The sequence below is a fragment of the Heterodontus francisci genome, chromosome 5, assembly GCF_036365525.1.
Source record: "Heterodontus francisci isolate sHetFra1 chromosome 5, sHetFra1.hap1, whole genome shotgun sequence".
Taxonomy (NCBI): domain Eukaryota; kingdom Metazoa; phylum Chordata; class Chondrichthyes; order Heterodontiformes; family Heterodontidae; genus Heterodontus; species Heterodontus francisci.
Genome location: NC_090375.1, coordinates 193,582,597 through 193,603,768, shown reverse-complemented (window position 1 = coordinate 193,603,768; position 21,172 = coordinate 193,582,597). Strand labels below are relative to the sequence as shown.

The 21,172-nt window shown below is 44.1% G+C and overlaps 1 protein-coding gene across 1 annotated transcript in view; it reads left to right on the top strand.

Moving 5' to 3' along the window:
* Positions 1-21,172, top strand: part of mtbp (MDM2 binding protein) — a 142,723-nt gene that overhangs the window by 92,855 nt on the left and 28,696 nt on the right. The window contains exons 15-19 of the mRNA XM_068032555.1: positions 3,403-3,496; positions 12,807-12,965; positions 14,919-15,014; positions 16,931-17,200; positions 18,527-18,761. Coding sequence (XP_067888656.1) covers positions 3,403-3,496; positions 12,807-12,965; positions 14,919-15,014; positions 16,931-17,200; positions 18,527-18,761 — 854 coding nt within the window. The remainder of the gene's footprint in view (positions 1-3,402; positions 3,497-12,806; positions 12,966-14,918; positions 15,015-16,930; positions 17,201-18,526; positions 18,762-21,172) is intronic.

The window sequence follows — 21,172 nt, the reverse complement described above, 5'->3', positions numbered from 1 at the left end:
GTTTGTTAAAATATCCAAAATTTTTGCTCCTCACCTTTTAGCAGGTATGTCCTGTCCATAAAAAGGACAAACCCAATCCAGCCAATTACCGCCCTATCAGTCTACTCTCGATCATCAGCGAAAAGATGGAAGCTGTCATTGACATTGCTGTCAAGCGGCACTTAAACAGCAACAACCTGTTCACCGATGCTCAGTTTGGGTTCTGTCAGGGCCACTGGGCTCCAGATCTCATTGCAGCGTAGGTCCAAACATTGACAAAAGAGCTGAACTCCAGAGGTGTGGGGAGAGTGTCTGCTCTTGACATCAAGGCAGCATTTGACCCAGTATGGCATCAGTGAGCCCTAGTAAAATTGAAGTCAATGTGGATCAGAGAGAAAACTCGCCACTGGTTGGAGTCATACCTAGAACAAAGGAAGATGGTTGTCGTTGTTGGAAGCCAAACATTTTCACTGCAGGAGTTCCTCAGGGTAGTGTCCGAGGCCAAACCATCTTCAACTATTTCAACAATGACCTTCCCTCCATCATAAGGTCATAAGAAATGAGGATATTCGCTGCTGATTGCACCGTGTTCAGTACCATTCATGACTCTCAGATACTGACGCAGTCCGTGTCCACATGCAGCAAGACCTGGACCATATTCAGGCTTGTGCTGATATGTCACAAGTAGTATTCATGGCACACAAGTGCCAGGCAAAGACCATCTCCAATAAGAGAGAATCTAACCATCTTCCTTTGACATTCAACGGCATTACCATCACTGAATCCCCCACCACCAACATCTTGGAGGTTACCATTGACCAGAAACTGAACTGGAGTAGCCATATAAATACTGAGGCTACAAGAGCAGGTCTGTGGCGAGTAACTCGCCTCCTGTCTCCCCAGTGCCTGTCCACCATCTACAAGGCACGAGTCAGGAGCGTGATGGAATACTCTCCACTTGCCTGATGGGTGTAGCTCCAACACTGTAGAAGCTCGACACCATCCAGGACAAAGCAGCCCACTTGATTGGTGCCCCATCCACTACCTTAAATATTCATTCCCTCCACCAGCGATGCACAGTGGCAGCAGTGTATACCACCTACAAGATGCACTGCAGCAACTCATCAAGGCTCCTTTGACAGCGCAGTCTAAACCCACGACCGCTACCAACTAGAAGGACGAGGGCAGCAGACGCATGGGAACACCACCACCTGCAAGTTCCCCTCCAAGTCTCTCACCATCCTGACTTGGAACTATATCGCCGTTCCTTCTCTGTCACTGGGTCAAAATCCTGTAGCTCCCTTCCTCACAGAATTGTGGTGTACCTACACCAGATGGACTGCAGGAGTTCAGCACCAACTTCTTGAGGGCAATTAGGGATGGGCAACAAACACTGTCTCTGCAGCAACGCTCACATCTCATGAAAGAATTTTTAAAAAGTGGTGCAGAAAAATATACATCTGAGAAAAATTGTCAAATAGCAAAAAGTCACCTTTTGGGAGTTATTCAGATCATACAGTTTTGCTACATGTCAGTATTTTCTTATTGGAGTGTGAACTGACCTTGTCAGCTGGCAGTGGCTACACACAATTTAAACAATAAGCTGCTGCCAAATTCTCAAATAGGTACCGTGGAAATATGCCTTCTATGCCTATAGAAGGAGCGCCTTAAATGAAAACGGTTCTCATTAGAGTTGATACTGAATTAAGTCTTGACAGTTTGTAGTTTTTCTCTCCTCCCTTTCTCCACTTCAAATAATAAATCTATTAGAATTTTCTTTTAAAAGGGCTTCCAAGTACCGTAATTGCCTAAAAAAAAAGTCATTGATGAATTCAAGTCTAATTGTTAAAATGCAGTCCCACTTTCAACCGAGCTAGAATGTATTACTAGTTGTAAAAGAGCAGAGGATGTAAACTGGGGAATGTTTAGAGAAGGTTGTAGAGGTAAGATGGAATGAGGCTATGGAGAGGTTTGTAGTTGAAGGCAAGGATTTTGAAATTATGGAAATAATAAAATTACCACGAAATTCTTTAATGTTTCTTTTGTTTTAAAGGAAAAGCATTACTAATCTGTTAAATGGTCTCCACAGGTTGGAGATCATCAAGGAGCCATTCAGGCTGATTTGAAGTTGTATCTCCTGTCACTCACTACGGAGCCACTTTGGGATTCACAGCTATACTCCTCTAATTAGCACCATTAGAGCAACCTAACATTATGCGAGGCAAACCTATGTAAAATCAAAAAGCAACAGATGCTGGAAATCTGCTTCTGATGAAAGATCATCGACCTGAAACATGAACTCCATTTCTGTCTCCACAGATGCTACAAGACCTGCTGAATATTTCCAGCATTTTCTGTTTTTATTTCAGATTTCCAGCAACCGCAGTATTTTGATTTTGTCAAGTTAACATCGACAGGGATACTGTCAAGTATGTGTTCTACAATAAAAACAGAAAATGCTGGAAAACATTCAATCAGTCAGACAGCACCTGTGGAGCAAGAAACAGATAATAAGTGGAATCTTACCACCTTTGAAAATATTCTTCCATTGGGGTCCATGAGTCCCACCTGCCTGCAAGATCTTCCTGGAGGCAGCTAATTAAGAGGCTGTTTGGTGGGCAGGTTCCTCAGGCTGCAGGCTCAATCAGAGGGCCTGCAACTTTGGACGGCCGGCAGCCCTACCGAGAGAGATGGGCATTACTCAGGCAGCAAGGAGTGCGAGAGCACCTCAGCATGGAGGCACCCTCACAGGTGTGCAACAAAATTAAAAATGATAACGGCCAAAGACAATAAGGCCCTCCGAGTGGAGGGGAAACCCCTCGGTTGATTCATTTGAGCCGCAGGTGGTGCCTTTTCAATCTGCAGCCCAGTCATTGGGGCATGGAGCCTCCGGCTCTGATGGCTACTTAGCTTGCTGCCGGGAGGCCGCCTCCATGAGTTGCCAGGCTCGGCATTCAGCGGGAGTCCTCTCTGCCGCTGGGAATTTCCCTGGTGGAGTCCTCCCTGTGCACCTAATTATCCTCCTAATTGGTAATTATTGGCTACTTGCTGCTGCCAGATGGGTAGCCACGTCCATTGCTCTGGCAAGATTGCCCGGATGTGGGAATGTGTCGGGGCACCAACCGGCGTCGACCTTTCCTATTTGCCTCCTGGTCCTGCCTCCGCACATCACTTAAGATTCCGCCCAATGTTTCAAGTTGATGACTCTTCATGAGGTGCTAAATTACAGGGTTTATTTTCTTCTTAAGTCATCGATTCCTGTCAAAAATTATTTTTTTGTGCATTAAAAGGGGAACACTTAGAACCAAAAGTACTCCCCATGGACTTTTCTTTCCCTTTAAATAAACGCACATGCAAATCTGGTTCTTTTTATGGAAATTATGTGTCCTGTGACTATTTCATTTTAAACTTTTGTCTACCTAGAAAGTGACGTCTCAATCCTTAGCCCTTCACAGTGGCCTGAGAAAAGTGTTCTTCAAAACTATGAAAATCTTGAAAGAATCAGACAGAAAACCAGGTGAAATATGTTTGTTACATGTTATCACTTAAACTGAGAGGAGCCAGCCTTGCACAAAACTTTAAAATAAAAGCAAAATACTGTGGATTCTGGAAATCTGAAATAAAAACAAAGTGCTGGAAATACTCAGCAGGCTATAGTAGTATCTGTGGAGATTGATGACCTTTCATCAGAACTGGCAAAGGCTAGAAATGTTATAGGTTTTGGGCAAGTGAAAGGGGGGGGTGGTGGGTGGCGGAAGAATAATAAAAGGGAAGGTCTGTGATGGGGCAGAGGGCAGCAGAGATTAAATGACAAAGATGTCATGGAATAAAAGGCAAAGTGAGTGCCAGTTCTGATGAAAGGTCATCGATCTGAAACGTTAACTCTGTTTCTCTCTCCACAGATGCTGCCAGACCTGCTAGGTATTTCCAGTACTTTCTGTTTTTATTGCACAAAACTGCTTATTTTCATTGCAAAATCCAGTGCTTATTTACAGCAGTCTAGTTTTCCGCTAGCAGTTCAATGTTTTTTGGTTAATTCCAGCATTTCCAGTCATAACTGTTTTTGATCACTCTTGCTAACAGTGAGGTTATATAATGCTTTCTGACTCTGTCTAAATCTGAATTCTGTGTATGATGTACAGGGCTGTGATCAAAAATTGCACTTGAAGATGATACAACAATCAAATGTTAACAAAAAGTGGTACTGTTCACCTAGCACTTGTATATGCATAAATTAAGTCGCTATATCCTGTTATAAATTTGGATCTGCCTCAGATACCTCATCAGGATCAATGGCATCAGTTGCTCCCTCAGCAGTCTTTTATATTAGTTAACTACCCTGTATCCAACAGTTCAGTAGCGTGACTGAGGGCTGTGACAAAAGGAAGAAAGAAATACTTGCAATTATATAGCACATTTCACGCCCACAGGACATACCAAAGCACTTTACAGCCAATAGAGTACTTTTGAAGTGTGGTTGCTGTTGTGATGTAGAAAACGTAGAAGCCAATTTGCATATAGCAAACTCCCTCAAGCACCAGTGTGTTAATGACGAGATAATCTGTTTCTTGTGATAAATATTGGCCTCGGACACTAAGGCAAACTCCCTGTTTTCCTGGAAGTAGTGCCATGAGATCTTCTACATCCATCTGAGAGGTTTAATGCCTCATCTGAGCAACAGCACCTTTGACAGTGCAGCACTCCTTCAGTACTGCACTGGAATGTCAGCCTAGATTTTTGTGCTCAAGTCCTGGAAAGGGATTTGAGCCCACAATCTTCTGACTGAGGCGACAGGGCTACCAACTGAGCCACGGATGTCATTTGTGATGTGGGTACTTTTGCACTACTATTTCTTCAATCTTGCCAAAGACAAACCGAGCAAACACCTGGGGAGATGAGTTGCATCTGTCTTTCTCATTGGATGAATGTAAATAACAGTTATGATTGAATTTTCATATTTTTGTCATGACAGCTTGCCTTCACATAATATAAAATAATGAATACACTATGCTGCCTGATATGGATGGTTTTTCTTGCTTGGCATAAAGCTAATTTTCTAACTCCTCTCTTCTGGATTCAATTTTTATTGGCTGCCTGCAGCTCTCTCTGTTTTAAAAGCCTGATTCCGGTGTCACCTTTTAGCCAAACTGGCTTGTGTACTCCCTCCCCAGAGCAGAGCCTAACTGGGCAGTGACCTCTGCTGAATGCAAATGAATAGAGTTGGCATAGCAGCAGGTGTGGTCACTGGAATGTCAGTCTACCTTTCATTGTCTCCAATACACCGATTCAGACTTCTACATAACATTCTGACCTACATCTGCTAGCCTTACTGTACTGTGAACTTGCAGTAGTAACATTTTAAATATATAATTACTCCAAGGCCTTCTAGTGACAATGTTGTCTGAAGTTCCAAAGTATGACATTTCCATTGCCCACAGTCTTATCTAAGTGATTCTCCAAACTTCTTCAAATTCTGGCATTGCAGAGGTAGATTTCATGTCAATCTGATGGGTGCTGTTGTGTTGGACAGACAATACCACCTGTGCACGAGCGTGCCATCCAAAGAAAGAAAAACAAAGGAGTAATATTTTGAGAGCATCCCTCAGCTTATTGCCTCTCGTCATTTGTAACACTTTTGTCTGTTGTGAGCTTGCTATCTATAAAAATTTCATTTCCCTGATCAGAGAAACCGGTCTTGCTTCTTGCGATAGGTGTTCTGTGGTTTTTGCTGTTGTGCACTCAATTGCTCGTGTAATGTGTTCAATTATGTGGAGTCATCTGTTGAGAAATGTGTAATGGCAAATGAGTTCTGTTGAATGCAAGTACAACATGAACAACACTTTCCAATTATGAGTGCTGGAGGCATGTTCTTCACTTTCTTTGAATGTAGTTCAGGCTTGTGGATGGAGTATTATCACTTGAATAAGTGCAATTTTATATGGAATATTAGCCTGCTGCATCTCTGTCTCCTCAGCCTTTTGACAAGGTCCCGCATGGCAGACTGGTACAAACTGGGGCGGCACAGTGGCGCAGTGGTTAGCACTGTATCCTCACAGCTCTAGCGACCCGGGTTCAATTCTGGGTACTGCCTGTGTGGAGTTTGCAAGTTCTCCCTGTGTCTGTGTGGGTTTTCTCCGGGTGCTCCGGTTTCCTCCCACAAGCCAAAAGACTTGCAGATTGATAGGTAAATTGGCCATTATAAATTGCCCCTAGTATAGGTAGGTGGTCGGGAAATATAGGGACAGGTGGGGATGTGGTAGGAATATGGGATAAGTGTAGGATTAGTATAAATGGGTGGTTGATGGTCGGCACAGACTCGGGCCGAAGGGCCTGTTTCAGTGCTGTATCTCTAAACATAAACAAAATAAAATCCTCTTTTTTTTTTTTGGAAATGGAGCTGACTCTTCTTGGAGAGCAGTGGGGGAAACTTGACTGACGGGACTTAGTTATTAGTTATGTGTTGTGTTTTTAAATCCAGCAATATGATACTTGGAGATATAAATAGCCACACAACCACACTCTTGGGTAACATTTCTGTTTTTTGTCTGAAAACTTTATAGTGAGGTGATTGTGTTTGGTACAGCAAATGTGGCAGCCTTTGGAAACAATAGCTGGGACTTTGAGGAAAACGGCCTTTGTTTTGAAACAACTTGTATTTCTCAATAATACATTTAGAATGTAACTAATGAATTTGTGTAAGGACGCAGTAGGTAATGAATGCAAATTGCAGTATTGACCTTGTTTTACACAGAACAGAATTGTTACATTGTGCAAAGAATGTGAACATTTAAATAATCTTTCATGAGTTTCCTGGCACCCTCAGCCCAGAAATGTATGGAGTGGGTGGTGGGGGAAATGGGCTATCCGAACAAAACAGTGTGCAACATGTTCTGCAGTTGAAATTGAGAAAGATTAACAATGTTGAGCACTTTTTAACCTATCTACTTTGTCAATGAAAGATCAAATGCACTGGGATTTGACAAGTATTTTATTACAAAAAACATTTGCTAGACCTTATAAAGTTGTCAAGCTAGAAAAGTATATAAGTGAACTCTAAACGAGGCAGAATAGAAATGTTCTGATGAAAGGTCATTGACCTGAAACGTTAACTGTTTTCCTCTCCACAGACACTCAGACCTGCTGAGTATTTCCAGCATTTTCTGTTTTTGTTTAAGAACTGTATACTTGTGTTAATGTTAAGTAAAGCAAAAAGTTCTTTCGGATGAGAACTAGCTTCTTTCCAGCACGTTATTATTTACCACATTATTGCTAGAGTTCATAATTGAGGATAAGGTGAATTGGACACCTTGGCAAATTTTCAGATGATCAGAGAGCGCCAGCATGGATTTGCAAAGGGTAGGTCATGCCTGACAAACCTTATTGAATTTTTTGAAGAGGTGCCTAAAGTAGTAGACAGGGCAATGTCTATGGATATTATTTATATGGATTTGCAGAAGGCATATGAAGAAGTTCCTCATAAGAGACTGTTAGCTAAAGTTGAAGCTGATGGAATTGGAGGTGTATTATTGACGTGGTTAGGAAATTGTCTGAGTGGCAGGAGATGGAGAGTAGAAATAATGGGCAGGTACTCTAATTGACAGAATATTACTAGTGGTGTCCTGCAGAATCTCTGTTGGTGCCTCAACTACTCATCGTATTTATTAATGACTTATATTCGTTTCATGGGATGTGGGCATTGCTGACTAGGCCAGCATTTATTGCTCATCCCTAATTGCCCTTGAGAAGGTGGTGGTGAGCTACCTTCTTGAACTGCTGCAGTCCACAGTGCTATTAGGAAGGGAGTTCTAGGATTTTGACCCAGTGACAGTGAAGGAATGGCAATATAGTTCCAAGTCAGGATGGTGTGTGGCTTGAAGGGGAACTTGCAAGTGGTGGTGTTCCCATGCAACTGCTGCGCTTATCCTAGGTGTTAGAGGTAGTGGGTTTGGGAGGTGCTGCCTGAATAGCCTTGGTGTATTGCTGCAGTGCATCTTGTAGATGGTACACACTGTTGCCACTGTGTGTCGGTGGTGGAGGGAGTGAATGTTTGTGGACAGGGTGCCAATCAAGCTGCTTTGTCCTGGATGGTGTTGAGTTTCTTGAGTATTGTTGGAGCTGCACCTATCCAGACAAGTGGAGAGTATTCCATCACACTCCTGGCTTGTGCTTTGTAGATGGTGGGCAGGCTTTGGGGAGACAGGAAGTGAGTTACTTACTTATATGGCAACTGCAGTTCAGTTTCTGGTCAATGGTAACCCTAGGATGTTGATAGTGGGGGATCAGCAATCATAATGCCATTGAATATCATGTTGGAGATGGTCATTACCTGGCACTTGTGTGGCGCGAATGATACTTGCCACTTATCAGCTCAAGTCTGGATATTGTCCAGGTCTTGCTGCATTTCTACACAGACTGCTTCAGTATCAGAGACGTTGTGAATGGTGCTGAACATTGTGCAATCATCAGCGAACATCCCCACTTCTGACCTTATGATTGAAGGAAGGTCATTGATAAAGCAGCTGTAGATGGTTGGGCCGAGGACACTACCCTGAGGAGCTCCTGCAGTGATGTTCTGAAGCTCAGACGATTGACCTCCAACAACAGCAACCATCTTCCTTTGCACTAGGTACGATTCCAATGAGCGGAGAGTTTTTCCCCTGATTCCCATTGACTCCAGTTTTGCTAGGGCTCCTTGATGCCATACTCAGTCAGATGCTGCCTTGATGTCAAGGGCAGTCACTCTCACCTCACCTCTTGAGTTCAGCTTTTTTGTCCATGTTTGAACCAAGGCTGTAATGAGGTCAGGAGCTGAGTGGCCCTGGCGGGACCCAAACTGAGCATCACTGAGCAGTCTATTGCTAAGCAAGTGCTGCTTGATTGCACTGGCAATGACACCTTCCATCACTTTACTGATCGAGAGTAGACTGATGGGGCAGTAATTAGCCAGGTTGGATTTGTCCTCCTTTTTGTGTACAGGACATACCCGGGCAATTTTTCACATTGCCGGGTAGATGCCAGTGTTGTAGCTGTACTGGAACAGCTTGGCTGGGGGCAAGTTCTGGAGCACAAGTCTTCAGTACTATTGTCGGAATCTTGTCAGGGCCCATAGCTTTTGCAGTATCCAGTGCCTTCAGCCGTTTCTTGATATCACTCGGAGTGAATCGAATTGGCTGAAGTCTGGCCTCTGTGATGCTGGGGACCTCAGGAGGAGGCCGAGATGGATCATCCGCTCGGCACTTCTGGCTGGTGATTGTTGCAAGTGCTTCAGCCTTATCTTTTGCACTGATGTGCTGGGCTCCCCCATCATTGAGGATGGGGATACTTGTGGAGCCGCCACCTCCTGTTAGTTGTTTAATTGTCCACCACCATGCACAACTGGATGTGGCAGGAGTGTGGAGCTTAGATCTGATCTGTTGTTTGTGTGATTGCTTAGCTCTGTCTATCGCATGCTGCTTACACTATTTGGCATGCAAGTAGTCCTGGGTTGTAGCTTCACCAGGTTGACACTTCCATTTTGAGGTATGCCTGCTACTGCTCCTGGTATGCCCTCCTGTACTTATCATCAAACCAGGTTTGATCCTACGGCTTGATGGTAATGGTAGACTAGGGGATATGCCGGGCCATGAGATTACAGATTGTGGTTGAGTACAGTTCTGCTACTGATGGTCCACAGTGCCTCATGGATGCCCAGTTTGTATTGTTAGATCTGTTCAAAATCTATCCCATTTAACATGGTGGTAGTGCCACACAACACGATGGACAGTATCCTCAATGTGGAGATGGGATTTTGTCTCCACATGGACTGTGGGTGGTCACTCCTACCAATACTGTCATGGACAGATGCTTCTGCAGCAGGCAGATTGGTGATCCCTCTTGTTGGTTCCCTCACCACCTGCCGCAGACCCAGTCTAGCAGCTATGTCCTTTAGGACTCGGCCAGCTCAGTCAGTAGTGGTGCTACTGAGCCACTCGGTGATTTGAAGTCCCCCACCCAGAGTACATTCTGCACCCTTGCCACCCGCTGCTTCCTCCAGGAGTACTGATTCATCAGCTGAGTGGTGGGGGGTGCAGTAGGTGGTAATCAGCAGGAGGTTTCCTTGCCCATGTTTGACCTGATACCATGAGACTTCATGGGGTCCGGAGTTTCTGTTGATGACTCCCAGGGAAACTCCCTCCTGACTGTGTACCACTGTGCCGCCACCTCTGTTGGGTCTGTCCTGCCAGTGGGGCAGGACATACCCGGGGATGGTGATGGCAGTGTCTGGGACATTGTCAGTAAGGTATGATTCTGTGAGTATGACTATGTCAGGCTGTTGCTTGACTAGTCTGTGGGACAGCTCTCCCAACTTTGGCACAAGCCCCCAGATGTTAGTAAGGAGGCCTTTGCAGGGTCGACAGGGTTGGGGGTGCCATTGTCGTTTCCGGTGCCTAGGTTGATGCTGGGTGGTCCATCCGATATCATTTCTTATTAGGTGCAACTGAGTGGCTTGCTAGGCCGTTTCAGAGGGCATTTTAAGAATCAACCACATTGCTGTGGGTCTGAAGTCACATGTAGGTCAGACCAAGTGAAGACAGCAGATTTCCTTCCCTAAAGGACATTAGTGAACCAGATGAGTTTTTACAACAATTGACGATGGTTTTATGGCCAGCAAGTTTAAAATTAGTGTTCATATGACAAAATTAATATGCCTCATTCTTGGCAGGTAGGGGCCTGCATGACACTACACTTAGGGCTGAATTTTATGGGCCCCCTTGAGACAGGTTCGGAGGCGGGGGTGCAGAGCACCCATCACAATGCAATTTTGTTGAGGACGGGTTAGGCCAATAACAGCCTTCCTGCTCAGAGGCCTACTAACAGCCACTTAAGGGCCTCTTTCCCTTGCTGCTGGCATTAAACCAGGGAGGCTTCCTCCACATGTGATAGGTGCCCAGTAAAACACGGCGACCTCCCTGTGGGCTTGGGGGGTGGGGAGCCCTCCTCCATGGGCAATCTGTGGCCCACGGAGGGCCCTGACCAGCAAACAAAGCACTTCCCTGTACCCACCTCCCACTGTACCCAATGCCCACCTTCCCCCTCCCCCCTCGCCCCCAACACCCCATTGCCGGGGCCTTCCGGGCAGGCCCTGGACTGCACTGGGCCTGCTTCCAAGGCCTCTGCAGTACAGACAATGGCTATCGCTACCAGTGGCGTTGCCAATACTACTGGGCTGCTGGCTCTGTGATTGGCTGGCAGCTCCGAGGCGGAATCTCTATCTTGAAAGAGACGGGGTTCCTGGTGCCAGGTTATTAATTGGTCCGGCATCGTAGAATCGTCTGGCGGCCGAGGCATTATACGCACCCCCCACCCCCCCCCCCCCCCCCCCCACCCCCAGCCTTTTCGTTCCAGCAGCAGAAGCCCTGCCGTGGGCAGAAAATTAAGGGGAACACATGGAGAGAAACTATTTCTATTAGTTGAGAAGTCTAGGACCAGGGGGCATAGTCAAAAAAAAAAGAGCCAGACTTTTCGGGAGTGAAATTCGGAAACACTTCTTCACATGAAGGGTCGTAGAAATTTGGAACTCTTTTCCACAAATGGCAATTGATGATAGATCAGTTGTCAATTTTAAATCTGAGATTGATAGAATTGTGTTGAGCAAAATTATTAAGGGATTTGGGCAAAGGCAGGTATATAGAATTAGCTCGCAGATCAGGCATGCTCTCATTGAATGGTGGAACAGGCTCGAAGAGTTAAATGATTCGTACTGTTCCTATGTTCCTAGCACCTATATTAATGTTTAACTCTATGCTATATTATCTGCCTATATGCACAATTTTAAGTTATCAATAATAAATGCCTGCTGAAGGGTGATATCCAGTCTACACTTTTAATTTGCTATTTTTAGGAAGATAATAAAATTGCCATTTAGTTGCTAAAGATTGGGAAATAAATATGAATGGAAATGATGGACGCCAACAGACCTGCTGTGTATTTCTGTTCATTGGTTCTCAAACAAGGGTCCACAGATCTCTGGGTGTCCGTAGAGACTTTCCAACGGTCTGAAATGCAGAGCTGGCTTTACAGGAGGGTGATCACCCAGGGTGCCATGGGCAAGAGTAGGCAAGTGAGCGGTGACTGGTGGCATGCCCTGCTCTCTCCCTCCTCCCCAGTGCTTTCTCTGTGCTACTGCTTTCCCCATGTTCCTGCTCTGTTCATGCTCCTACCAAGGATAGACAGACTCTGCAGTGAAAAGCAAGCACACCCATCTCACTGATATCTGGAGGTTTCTTAAAACACTCTTTGCATGCAGCACTTTCATATGAGTATTGTATTATAGGTTAGCTGGGTAGGGGGAATCTGTGATAGCTAATACATTTGAAAGGGGATACTTCAACCAAATAAGTTTGAGAACCACTGGTTTAACACACAGATATAAATCTATTCTTTCTATTTACAGTTACTGATTTGCAACATTTTCTGTTGGTTCATTTCATATAATTTATCTATTGCTTGATTTTATATTTGTATTTTTAATCAAAATTGAGTGCAGGCAGAATAAACATTTGCAACTCTCCCTTTATTCTTTTGACTATACTTTATTATGAATTGATTGATATTGCTTTGATGTTTAGTCCAATAGAAAGTCAATGAGGGATAAGCAAATAGCATAGAAGTGAATTATTACTGTAAGCTTCTGAAGTTCAAGTATATATATCTCCCACATTACAACAGTGACTACATTTCAAATGTACCCCATTGGATATGAAGTGCTTTGGGACATCCTGAGGTCATAAAAGACGCTCTAGAAATGCAAGTATGTTTCATTTCTAACTACTTATATTTGCATCCAGGGCAGGTTCCATGTTGGCAAGCTCATCTGAGACGCTACTGGGACTCAAGGATAACCAAAGAGTACTACCAGTTCACCTTGATGCCAAAGAGCTGCTGAAGTATTTTACTCCAGAAGGTTTTCCAATTGCTGAGCTCCAGCCTTTACTGATACAGAGAGGGTGAGCAGAGTTTTGCTTCTCTAATTTCTTCTGGAATTAGTTTGGGGAGAAAGGAAAACGGTACAGTGTAAAATCAGCTTCCGAGAGTGGCTTAAATTCACCACGGGCAAGAAGAACTGAAAGACCTCCTTGTGTGCTAAAATATTACATCAGTTTGGACCAGGAACTCATGCCTTTGGAACAATACCTGAACAAACAGCCCACGCCATCAGTAGAGATTGGAAGGGGAAAAAATTAGTGAAGGCAAAATCCAGTGGAGTAATTATTAGCTTCTGTTGGAATCTACCATTATCATCCAGGATGATCCAATACTGCGAGTGGAATTGTTTAAATCTTTATTTTCTGATCAGTTTTACCTCTGCCATCTATTTTACTGATCTGGTTTCTAATTTGCTCTAAAGTAGTTTTTTGTTAATGAAAAGCTGGCCTTTGGTGACGTATTGGAGCTAAAGGGCATGTATTGAAAATTTATGATAAAGTTTCATCAAAGGATTCTATATCAACTATCAAAGAATAAAGAACAGTACAGCACAGGAACAGGCCATTCGGCCCTCCAAGGCTGCGCCGATCTTGATGCCTGCCTAAACTAAAACCTTCTGCACTTCCGGGGACCATATCCCTCTATTCCCATCCTATTCATGTATTTGTCAAGATGCCTCTTAAACGTCGCTGTTGTACCTGCTTCCACCACCTCCCCCGGCAACAAGTTCCAGGCACTCACCACCCTCTGTGTAAAGAACTTGCCTCTCACATCCCCTCTAAACTTTGCCCCTCTCATCTTAAACCTATGTTCCCTAGTAACTAACTCTCCCACCCTAGGAAAAAGCTTCTGACTATCCACTCTGTCCATGCCGCTCATAACTTTGTAAACCTCTATCATGTCGCCCCTCCACCTCCGTCGTTCCAGTGAAAACAATCCAAGTTTATCCAACCTCTCCTCATAGCTAATGCCCTCCAGACCAGGCAACATCCTGGTAAACCACTTCTGTACCCTCTCCAAAGCCTCCACGTCCTTCTGGTAGTGTGGCGACCAGAATTGCACGCAGTACTCTAAGTGTGGCCTAACTAAAGTTCTGTACAGCTGCAGCATGACTTGCCAATTTTTATACTCTATGCTCCGACCGATGAAGGCAAGCATGCCGTATGCCTTCTTGACTACTTTATCCACCTGCGTTGCCATTTTCAGTGACCTGTGGACCTGTACGCCCAGATCTCTCTGCCTGTCAATACTCCTAAGGATTCTGCCATTTACTGTATACTTCCCACCTGTATTGGACCTTCCAAAATGCATTACCTCACATTTATCCGGATTAAACTCCATCTGCCATTTCTCCGCCCAAGTCTCCAACCGATCTGTATCCTGCTGTATCCTCTGACAATCCTCATCACTATCCGCAACTCCACCAACCTTTGTGTCGTCCGCAAACTTACTAATCAGACCAGCCACATTTTCCTCCAAATCATTTATATATACTACAAACAGCAAAGGTCCCAGCACTGATCCCTGCGGAACACCACTAGTCACAGCCCTCCATTCAGAAAAGCACCCTTTCACTGCTACCCTCTGTCTTCTATGACAGAGCCAATTCTGTATCCAAAATATCTTAAAATATTTTTTACTCTGGTTAGAATTACAGAAAAAAGTATTAATCTGAGAAATGTACTGCTTTTGAAGAAAAGCACAGTGTTTAGTTAATGGTTTCTGGTACACTCCTACAAGATAACATTTTTAAATGGTGTTTTTATCCAATTTCTGTACTACTGAATAATTATTTACAATCAATTTTTCAATTGATTTACTAGCATTTTGTTTATAATTGTTGCCTAGCATTTTCATATACATTGTAGATATAATTGAGAATTTTTTGAAAAGTTAAAATCATTCAAAAAAGTTATGATTGCACAAATCTTAGCATTGTACTTTAAAAAAAAAATAAACTTTTTCCTTTTCAGTGAAAATGAGTTTCCACTGACCCCAGAGATGACTGTACAAAAGCTGAAAGGTTTGCCTTTTGAAAAGGCTACAGAATGCCATTACCATGGACTTGAGTGAGTATGATGCTCTAAAGGATCACATAATATAGCATGTGAGATGTAAGTTGCTTCATTTTTTTATCATAGGTTAGAAATGTTGGCAAATAATTTCTGTAAGCTTGCTGTGTGGATTCCAAAGTAGCTTGCTACAACTGCAAGTGAAAATAAAACTTACTTAACAGAACAAAAAATATCTAATGCCAGAGAAATTGCATACTCATGCACTTTAGTTTTGCACTTTTGAGTTTCTGGGTTTCTGCCTGTGTTTGTAATCACCCTCTGTATGAGATTATTTGTATTAAATCCATGTTCTCTTTTGCCATGTTGAGATGACTGGTGACTCACATATTCCTACTCCCAGCACTTGCTTGAAGGATATGTAAGCAACTGTATGGACACATTGTGTAATTTTCTTTCCCTGCTCATGGAACAACTTGCATTTATATAGTGCCTTTCCCATCCTCACCTTTGGTGTGGAAAACTGTTTCAGTTAGTGTCCAAACAAACGTCCTGTCCTGCTGCCGCCTCCTGTGCCACCTCTGTGTGAATGCAGTGCCAAACCCTATCACTGGTATTTCTAATCACATTACCTGACTCCCCCTGCTAAACTCACCAGCAACTTGGCAGTAGCTAAAGATGCTTAATACCTGATGGAAGCAGAACAATGGGCTGAATCTTGTTCGGCTCCCGACGTTGGGCTCTGTGGCACGGGGGGCCGGAAGATCGCAGCAGCAATGGCCCACCATGGAGCCGGGATTGTCGGGCCTGATCTTCCTGGCAGCGATGGGGCTCCGTGGCGGCTGCTCGGCGACAGGATCCAATTTAAAATTTTAAATAAACTGTATGAATACATTTAAATTGAATTATCCTTGACCTTACTGTCAGATCCGGATCTTCCATGCGACAGCGGCACTCGCGTGCCTTCACTTTCCTGTCCAGGGAAGGCTGTCGCCACCAAGGTGGGGAAGGGGTGGAATGCAGGATTTTTAGTGTAGTGGGGGGGCGGGGGGAAGGGGTGACCTCTGCGCTTGTTCAGTTGGGTGGAGAAGGGGTCAGCTCTTCAATTTCAGCTTATTGGGAGGGGGGAAAATGGGGCCAACATTTATTTTTGGTGTAGTGGGGGGAGGGGCAACTCTGCATTCTCTAAGCAAGGCTGGCAACCCTTTAAAAATGGCGCCAGCACCTGCGCAGAGACAGCTTACGCCGTTCCTGGCGTCGCCGAGGCCGCCCCCACCACATGATTGGCGGGGGGAACGGCTGCCCTGCATATTTAAATGCGCCGCCGCACTCAAGATCACGGCGGCATGGTGGCGCACGGCCCATGTGTGCTGGCTGCCATTTTTCCCACTCGTTGCCAGGAGTGGTGGCGAAAAAACAAAATTCAGCCCGATGTGAGACCAGAAATGACGAACGTGGTCTAACTCGTTGGCCCCCACAAAATAAACTTTAAGACAGCATTACAGTTCACCTATATCCCCAAATCACTTCTTCTCCAAAAAACTATCCAACTACCACACAAATTTGCTGAAACTGTCCCCCTCCACTGCCTCCCACTGCCAAACTTTCACAAATCCACCACCACCTGCATAAAGTAGCTTCATTTAAATCATCTCCATTTTCCCTCCTCTGATTGCTGCTTACAGGCTTGTGATGATGGCCAACAATTATTTTTACCTCTTAGAACCCTGAAAAATATAAGTTAAAGCATTCCTAGTTTCTAAGGTGTCTCCTGTAGCCAAGGCGACTAATCTGCAGTATTTTAGACTTAAATATGTTTTCATGGCAGATTATACTCAAAGGGTAAACGAGCATACCTGCCCAGTTTATGTTTGAGACCACTGATGTGACTATTTTGCTTGTGTGCACAATAAATGGCTTAGCTGTCAAGTTGTTGATTGGAGTCTGTAATAGATACTGCATGAAAATTACAGGTACTGCCTGGACAATAGCAGAGCACTGGAAAAAGATATTGGATTTGGGAAGCTTCAGTCTCGCCTTATCCGCTATGAAACTAACACAACGTGTTCAAGGGAGCAGTGTCCAGTTATTTATGGATTAAGCCCGCTGCCATCTCCTGCAGTTCTTTCAGAGCCTGGAAGTGTGCCGGATGGAGAAGCTTTACAAAGTGATCAGAAAAATACTGATGGGACTGGACAAAAGCGTATGTCCAGAAAGATGGAGAGTTTCCATCCAAGCAAAAGGTAACTGTCAAACAGAAACAGCAGCAAAACATGCTGCAAACACTCAGCAATTCAGGCTGCACCTGTTAAAAAATGGAAGAATATTAACATTTGAGACATAGTCTGCCTTCACCTGATGAAGGACTGTGCCTGACACTTTCCTTTCGTGGCCGATTCTGCCTGACTTGCTGAATGTTTGTTTCCAGCATTTTCTGTTTTTGTTTTGGATTTGCAGAATCTGCAGTATTTTGTAACCTTCAACAGCATGTACTTGCAACAGACCACAAAGAGGCCTTGTAGCTGCTACTAACTTATAACTGTTTGTATGTTTCTGTCCTTCACTGTTGTTCCCCTCCCTTTCGTGATTCTTGTATTCAGAATGCATTTTATACCTGTTGCACTATTTTGCATCATTCCTGCCAACGCTTGTGCTGTGTTGCTCATTACAACCAACTTCCGTTTCATCCTGTATCAGACTGCCTGAAGAAGGGTCACTGACCCGAAACGTTAACTCTGCTTCTCTTTTCACAGATGCTGCCAGACCTGCTGAGTGGTTCCAGCATTTCTTGTTTTTATTGCTACTTCACTTTCATGGCTTAGTCCTACTCTTTCTGGGTTTGATTTCCAGTACTTATGCATGGTTTAAAATTTGTTTAAATTTTAACTACTGCACTTTATTTGTATCCTACTGTAACTAAGGGTTTGATGAATGCTGATCAAGCACATCGTTTGATAGGGGATTGGGGATAATTCAGTCTTTGTGCAGTAAACTGAGATCTTCCTATCAGAAATTGCAAAGTCATTAGCATAGAAAATGAAGTGGAAATCAGATGCAGTAGAACTTACAAGCAATGAAAGAACGTTCTATCATCCATCAATTTGAAATTACTTTTGTGACTTTAAAGCAACCCCAAATGGAAATTCTTTCAGTGATCTGTTAAATAGCCTGTAACAGTTGTGAGAAACCGCATCTGTGTCTCAAAATCAAAAAGCACAAGTGTAAAATGAGTGAGATTGTATCTGAAACAATCTGACCTTTTGGATCCAGATGGTAACCAACCTGCTGTGCATTTCCTGAACTTTTCTTTTGTTTGATATCCAGTATTTACGTTTTTTCCTTTTCCTTTTTCATTTAGATTTAAACAATTGTTTGGAAACGTTGAACCAGAATTTGATAGTTGTCATATAATTGCTGAAAGACCCAAAAAATGAAAACAGAGCAGAAAGAATAGAGAGACAGTGGAATATGAGATGAGATAAATGGAGAAAGATTAGCTTTCTCAGAACTGTACAAGTGATTCAGATATGCCCATTTAAAACTAATCTTTGTTGCCTTCTCTCTCTCAGACTTACCAAGTCCAAAAGTACGGAATCCCTCAATTCCCAGTATTCACTACGCACATTACGGGGAGGTGGCAATAATGGACATCATTTAGGAGCTGCTTTGTGGGAACACTCTCAAAGGCATACAACTGTTTCTTCTACATCCAGCAAGCATTCCAACAGCCAGATTCAGAGAATGGCAACAAAACCTGTCCATGAAAATGTGAAAAAGGAATCAAGATCTCAGAAACACAAAAGGGTAAAGATTGTGTCGAGTTATTTTGTTGTATAAGGAAAGAAATTTGTTTGGTTCTTTACCAGGGATAGGCACCAACATGTTGCAACACAAGCATTTGACAAAATTATTGACTCAGCCACAGGCATGGCAATTAATCTGTATATGAAGTGTATAGCCAAACTAATGCCTGAATTCCCCTCCCTCTTTTTCATCCCTTTCTGATTTCAGTCCAAAACTTTAGCTTCACGAGTGTAGTCAAGAGGGAATGAGAACTTCTTGTGCACCTATTTTCCAACATATCTCATAGGGACTGATGTATCAGGCAATTAATTGTAAAGGTTACTGACTGCAAAGATAAGTTTCTAAACAATTTCTGAGCTGGTTTTGTTGGCATTCCAGCTTGCATGAGCTTTTTGTGGCATTTGCTTTTTTTTTGCCTCCAATACCATTACTGGTATCAGTGGGAATTCTTCAAGCTCAGAATAAGAAATGGACTAGTGGAGGGATGCCAGGCAAGGTAGGCTGGCCAGTAGGTGATTCTTGTGTTCCTGCCAGCATCTGCACAATGACATCTGTAGACAGATGTTTAGATTTTGTCACTTTGGCAGATTTTCTGGTGGAAACACCTCTTCCCAAAGGAAATTGAGACATCAGACCTCTGATGGCATCACTGATATGTGAATGGCTGACTGACAGTTATTCTGGATGGTTCTTCAATCACTGCTCATAGCATGTTAGGTGGTTCTGCATTGACGAACGCATTCCAGAGTGACAAGAGGCAGCATCGCCTGTTTGGCCCATCCACCAAGATTCCGCCAACCATTTTCGCAGATCATAGCATTGATAAGGTCTTGGTCAGCAGTGATGCATAGCTGTGCCATCTGCTGTAAGGATATTGGGGATGCCATGAAGTGCATAGGGCTGACATATGCAGCGATAGTAATGGTCAACTGTGGACTGAAACTTGGTTGTACCTCCTTACAACTTAAATTAAAGCCCTAGGATAGTTACCTGTAAATTTTTAGTATTTACTGGCTATACTAGTGCTGTTTGCATGGAGTGAGGCTGAAAGTTAAATGTGGGTATTTTCATTGGCTGGGGGCGGTGGAAGGTGCTCTTTGGTCTTGTTCTTTCTCAGCCTCAAAGGTACAGGGGATAAAAGTTGATTTTAAACAGCTGGTAAGTTATTACATAAGCAAGTTTTTTTTTCATTGTAAAAGTAAGTAATGGGGCAGCTTGGCCAAGTGGAATGTACCTCCTGTGCAATGTTGGAAGTCGTGGAAGTGCCATGTGATCTTGGCAAACATATCTGCAGCAAGTGTCTTCATTTGCAGAAGCTTGAGCTTCAGGTTTCGGAGCTCGAGTGGCGGCTGGAGTCACTGTGGCGCATCCGCGAGGTGGAGGACTACGTGGATGGCACGTTTCAGGAGGTAGTCAAGCCGGTGCCGAGGCGAGCACAGGTGGGGGAGGGTGATTGGGTGGCTGCCGGACGGACAAAGAAGTCAGGGCAGGTAGTGCAGGTGTCCCCAGAGGACATCCCACTTTCTAACCGGTATTCAATTCTGAGTAGCGATGAGAGAGAGGGTTCCTCTGGAGAATGCACCGAGAGTCATGACGATGTCATGGCTGACTCGGCTATGCTGGGATGGAGAAAAAGGGACAAGAGGGCAATAGTGGTAGGGGATTCTATGGTTAGAGGAACAGATAGGCGTTTCTGTGGTCGCAGACGTGATTCCAGGATGATATGTTGCCTCCCTGGTGCAAGGGTCGTGGATATCACTGAGTGGCTACAAAGTATTCTGGAGGGTGAGGGTGCACAGCCAGAGGTCGTGGTCCACGTTGGTACCAATGACATAGGTAGAAAAAGGGATGAGGTCCTGCAAAAAGAATTTAGGGAGCTAGGCAGCAGATTAAAAAGTAGGACTTCAAAGGTTGTAATTGGGTTTCTTCCGGTGCCACGGGCTAGTGAGTAGATGAATAGGAGGTTAGAGCAGATGAATGCATGGTTGGGGAGATGGTTCAGGAGGGAGGGCTTTAGTTTCCTGGATCACTGGGCCTGTTTCTGGCGATGGTGGGATCTGTATAAGATGGACGGGTTGCAGCTGAACCAGAACGGGACCAGCATCCTTGCTGGGAGGTTTGCTAGTGCTGTTGGGGGGGTTTAAACTAATTTGGCAGGGGGGTGGGATACAGAGTGGAAGCACAGTAGGGGGTGATGTACAATCAAATATAAATGTGAAGCTAAGTCAGTCCGGAGGACAGAGTAAATGTAGACCTGTTAAGGCTCAGGCAAATAATGCAAGACTGGATTGTATCTATTTTCATGCAAGGAGTCTTACTTGTAAGGCAGATGAATTGAGGGTGTTGATGAACACATGGGAATATGATATTGCTATCACTGAGACATGGTTGAGGGAAGGGCAGGATTGGCA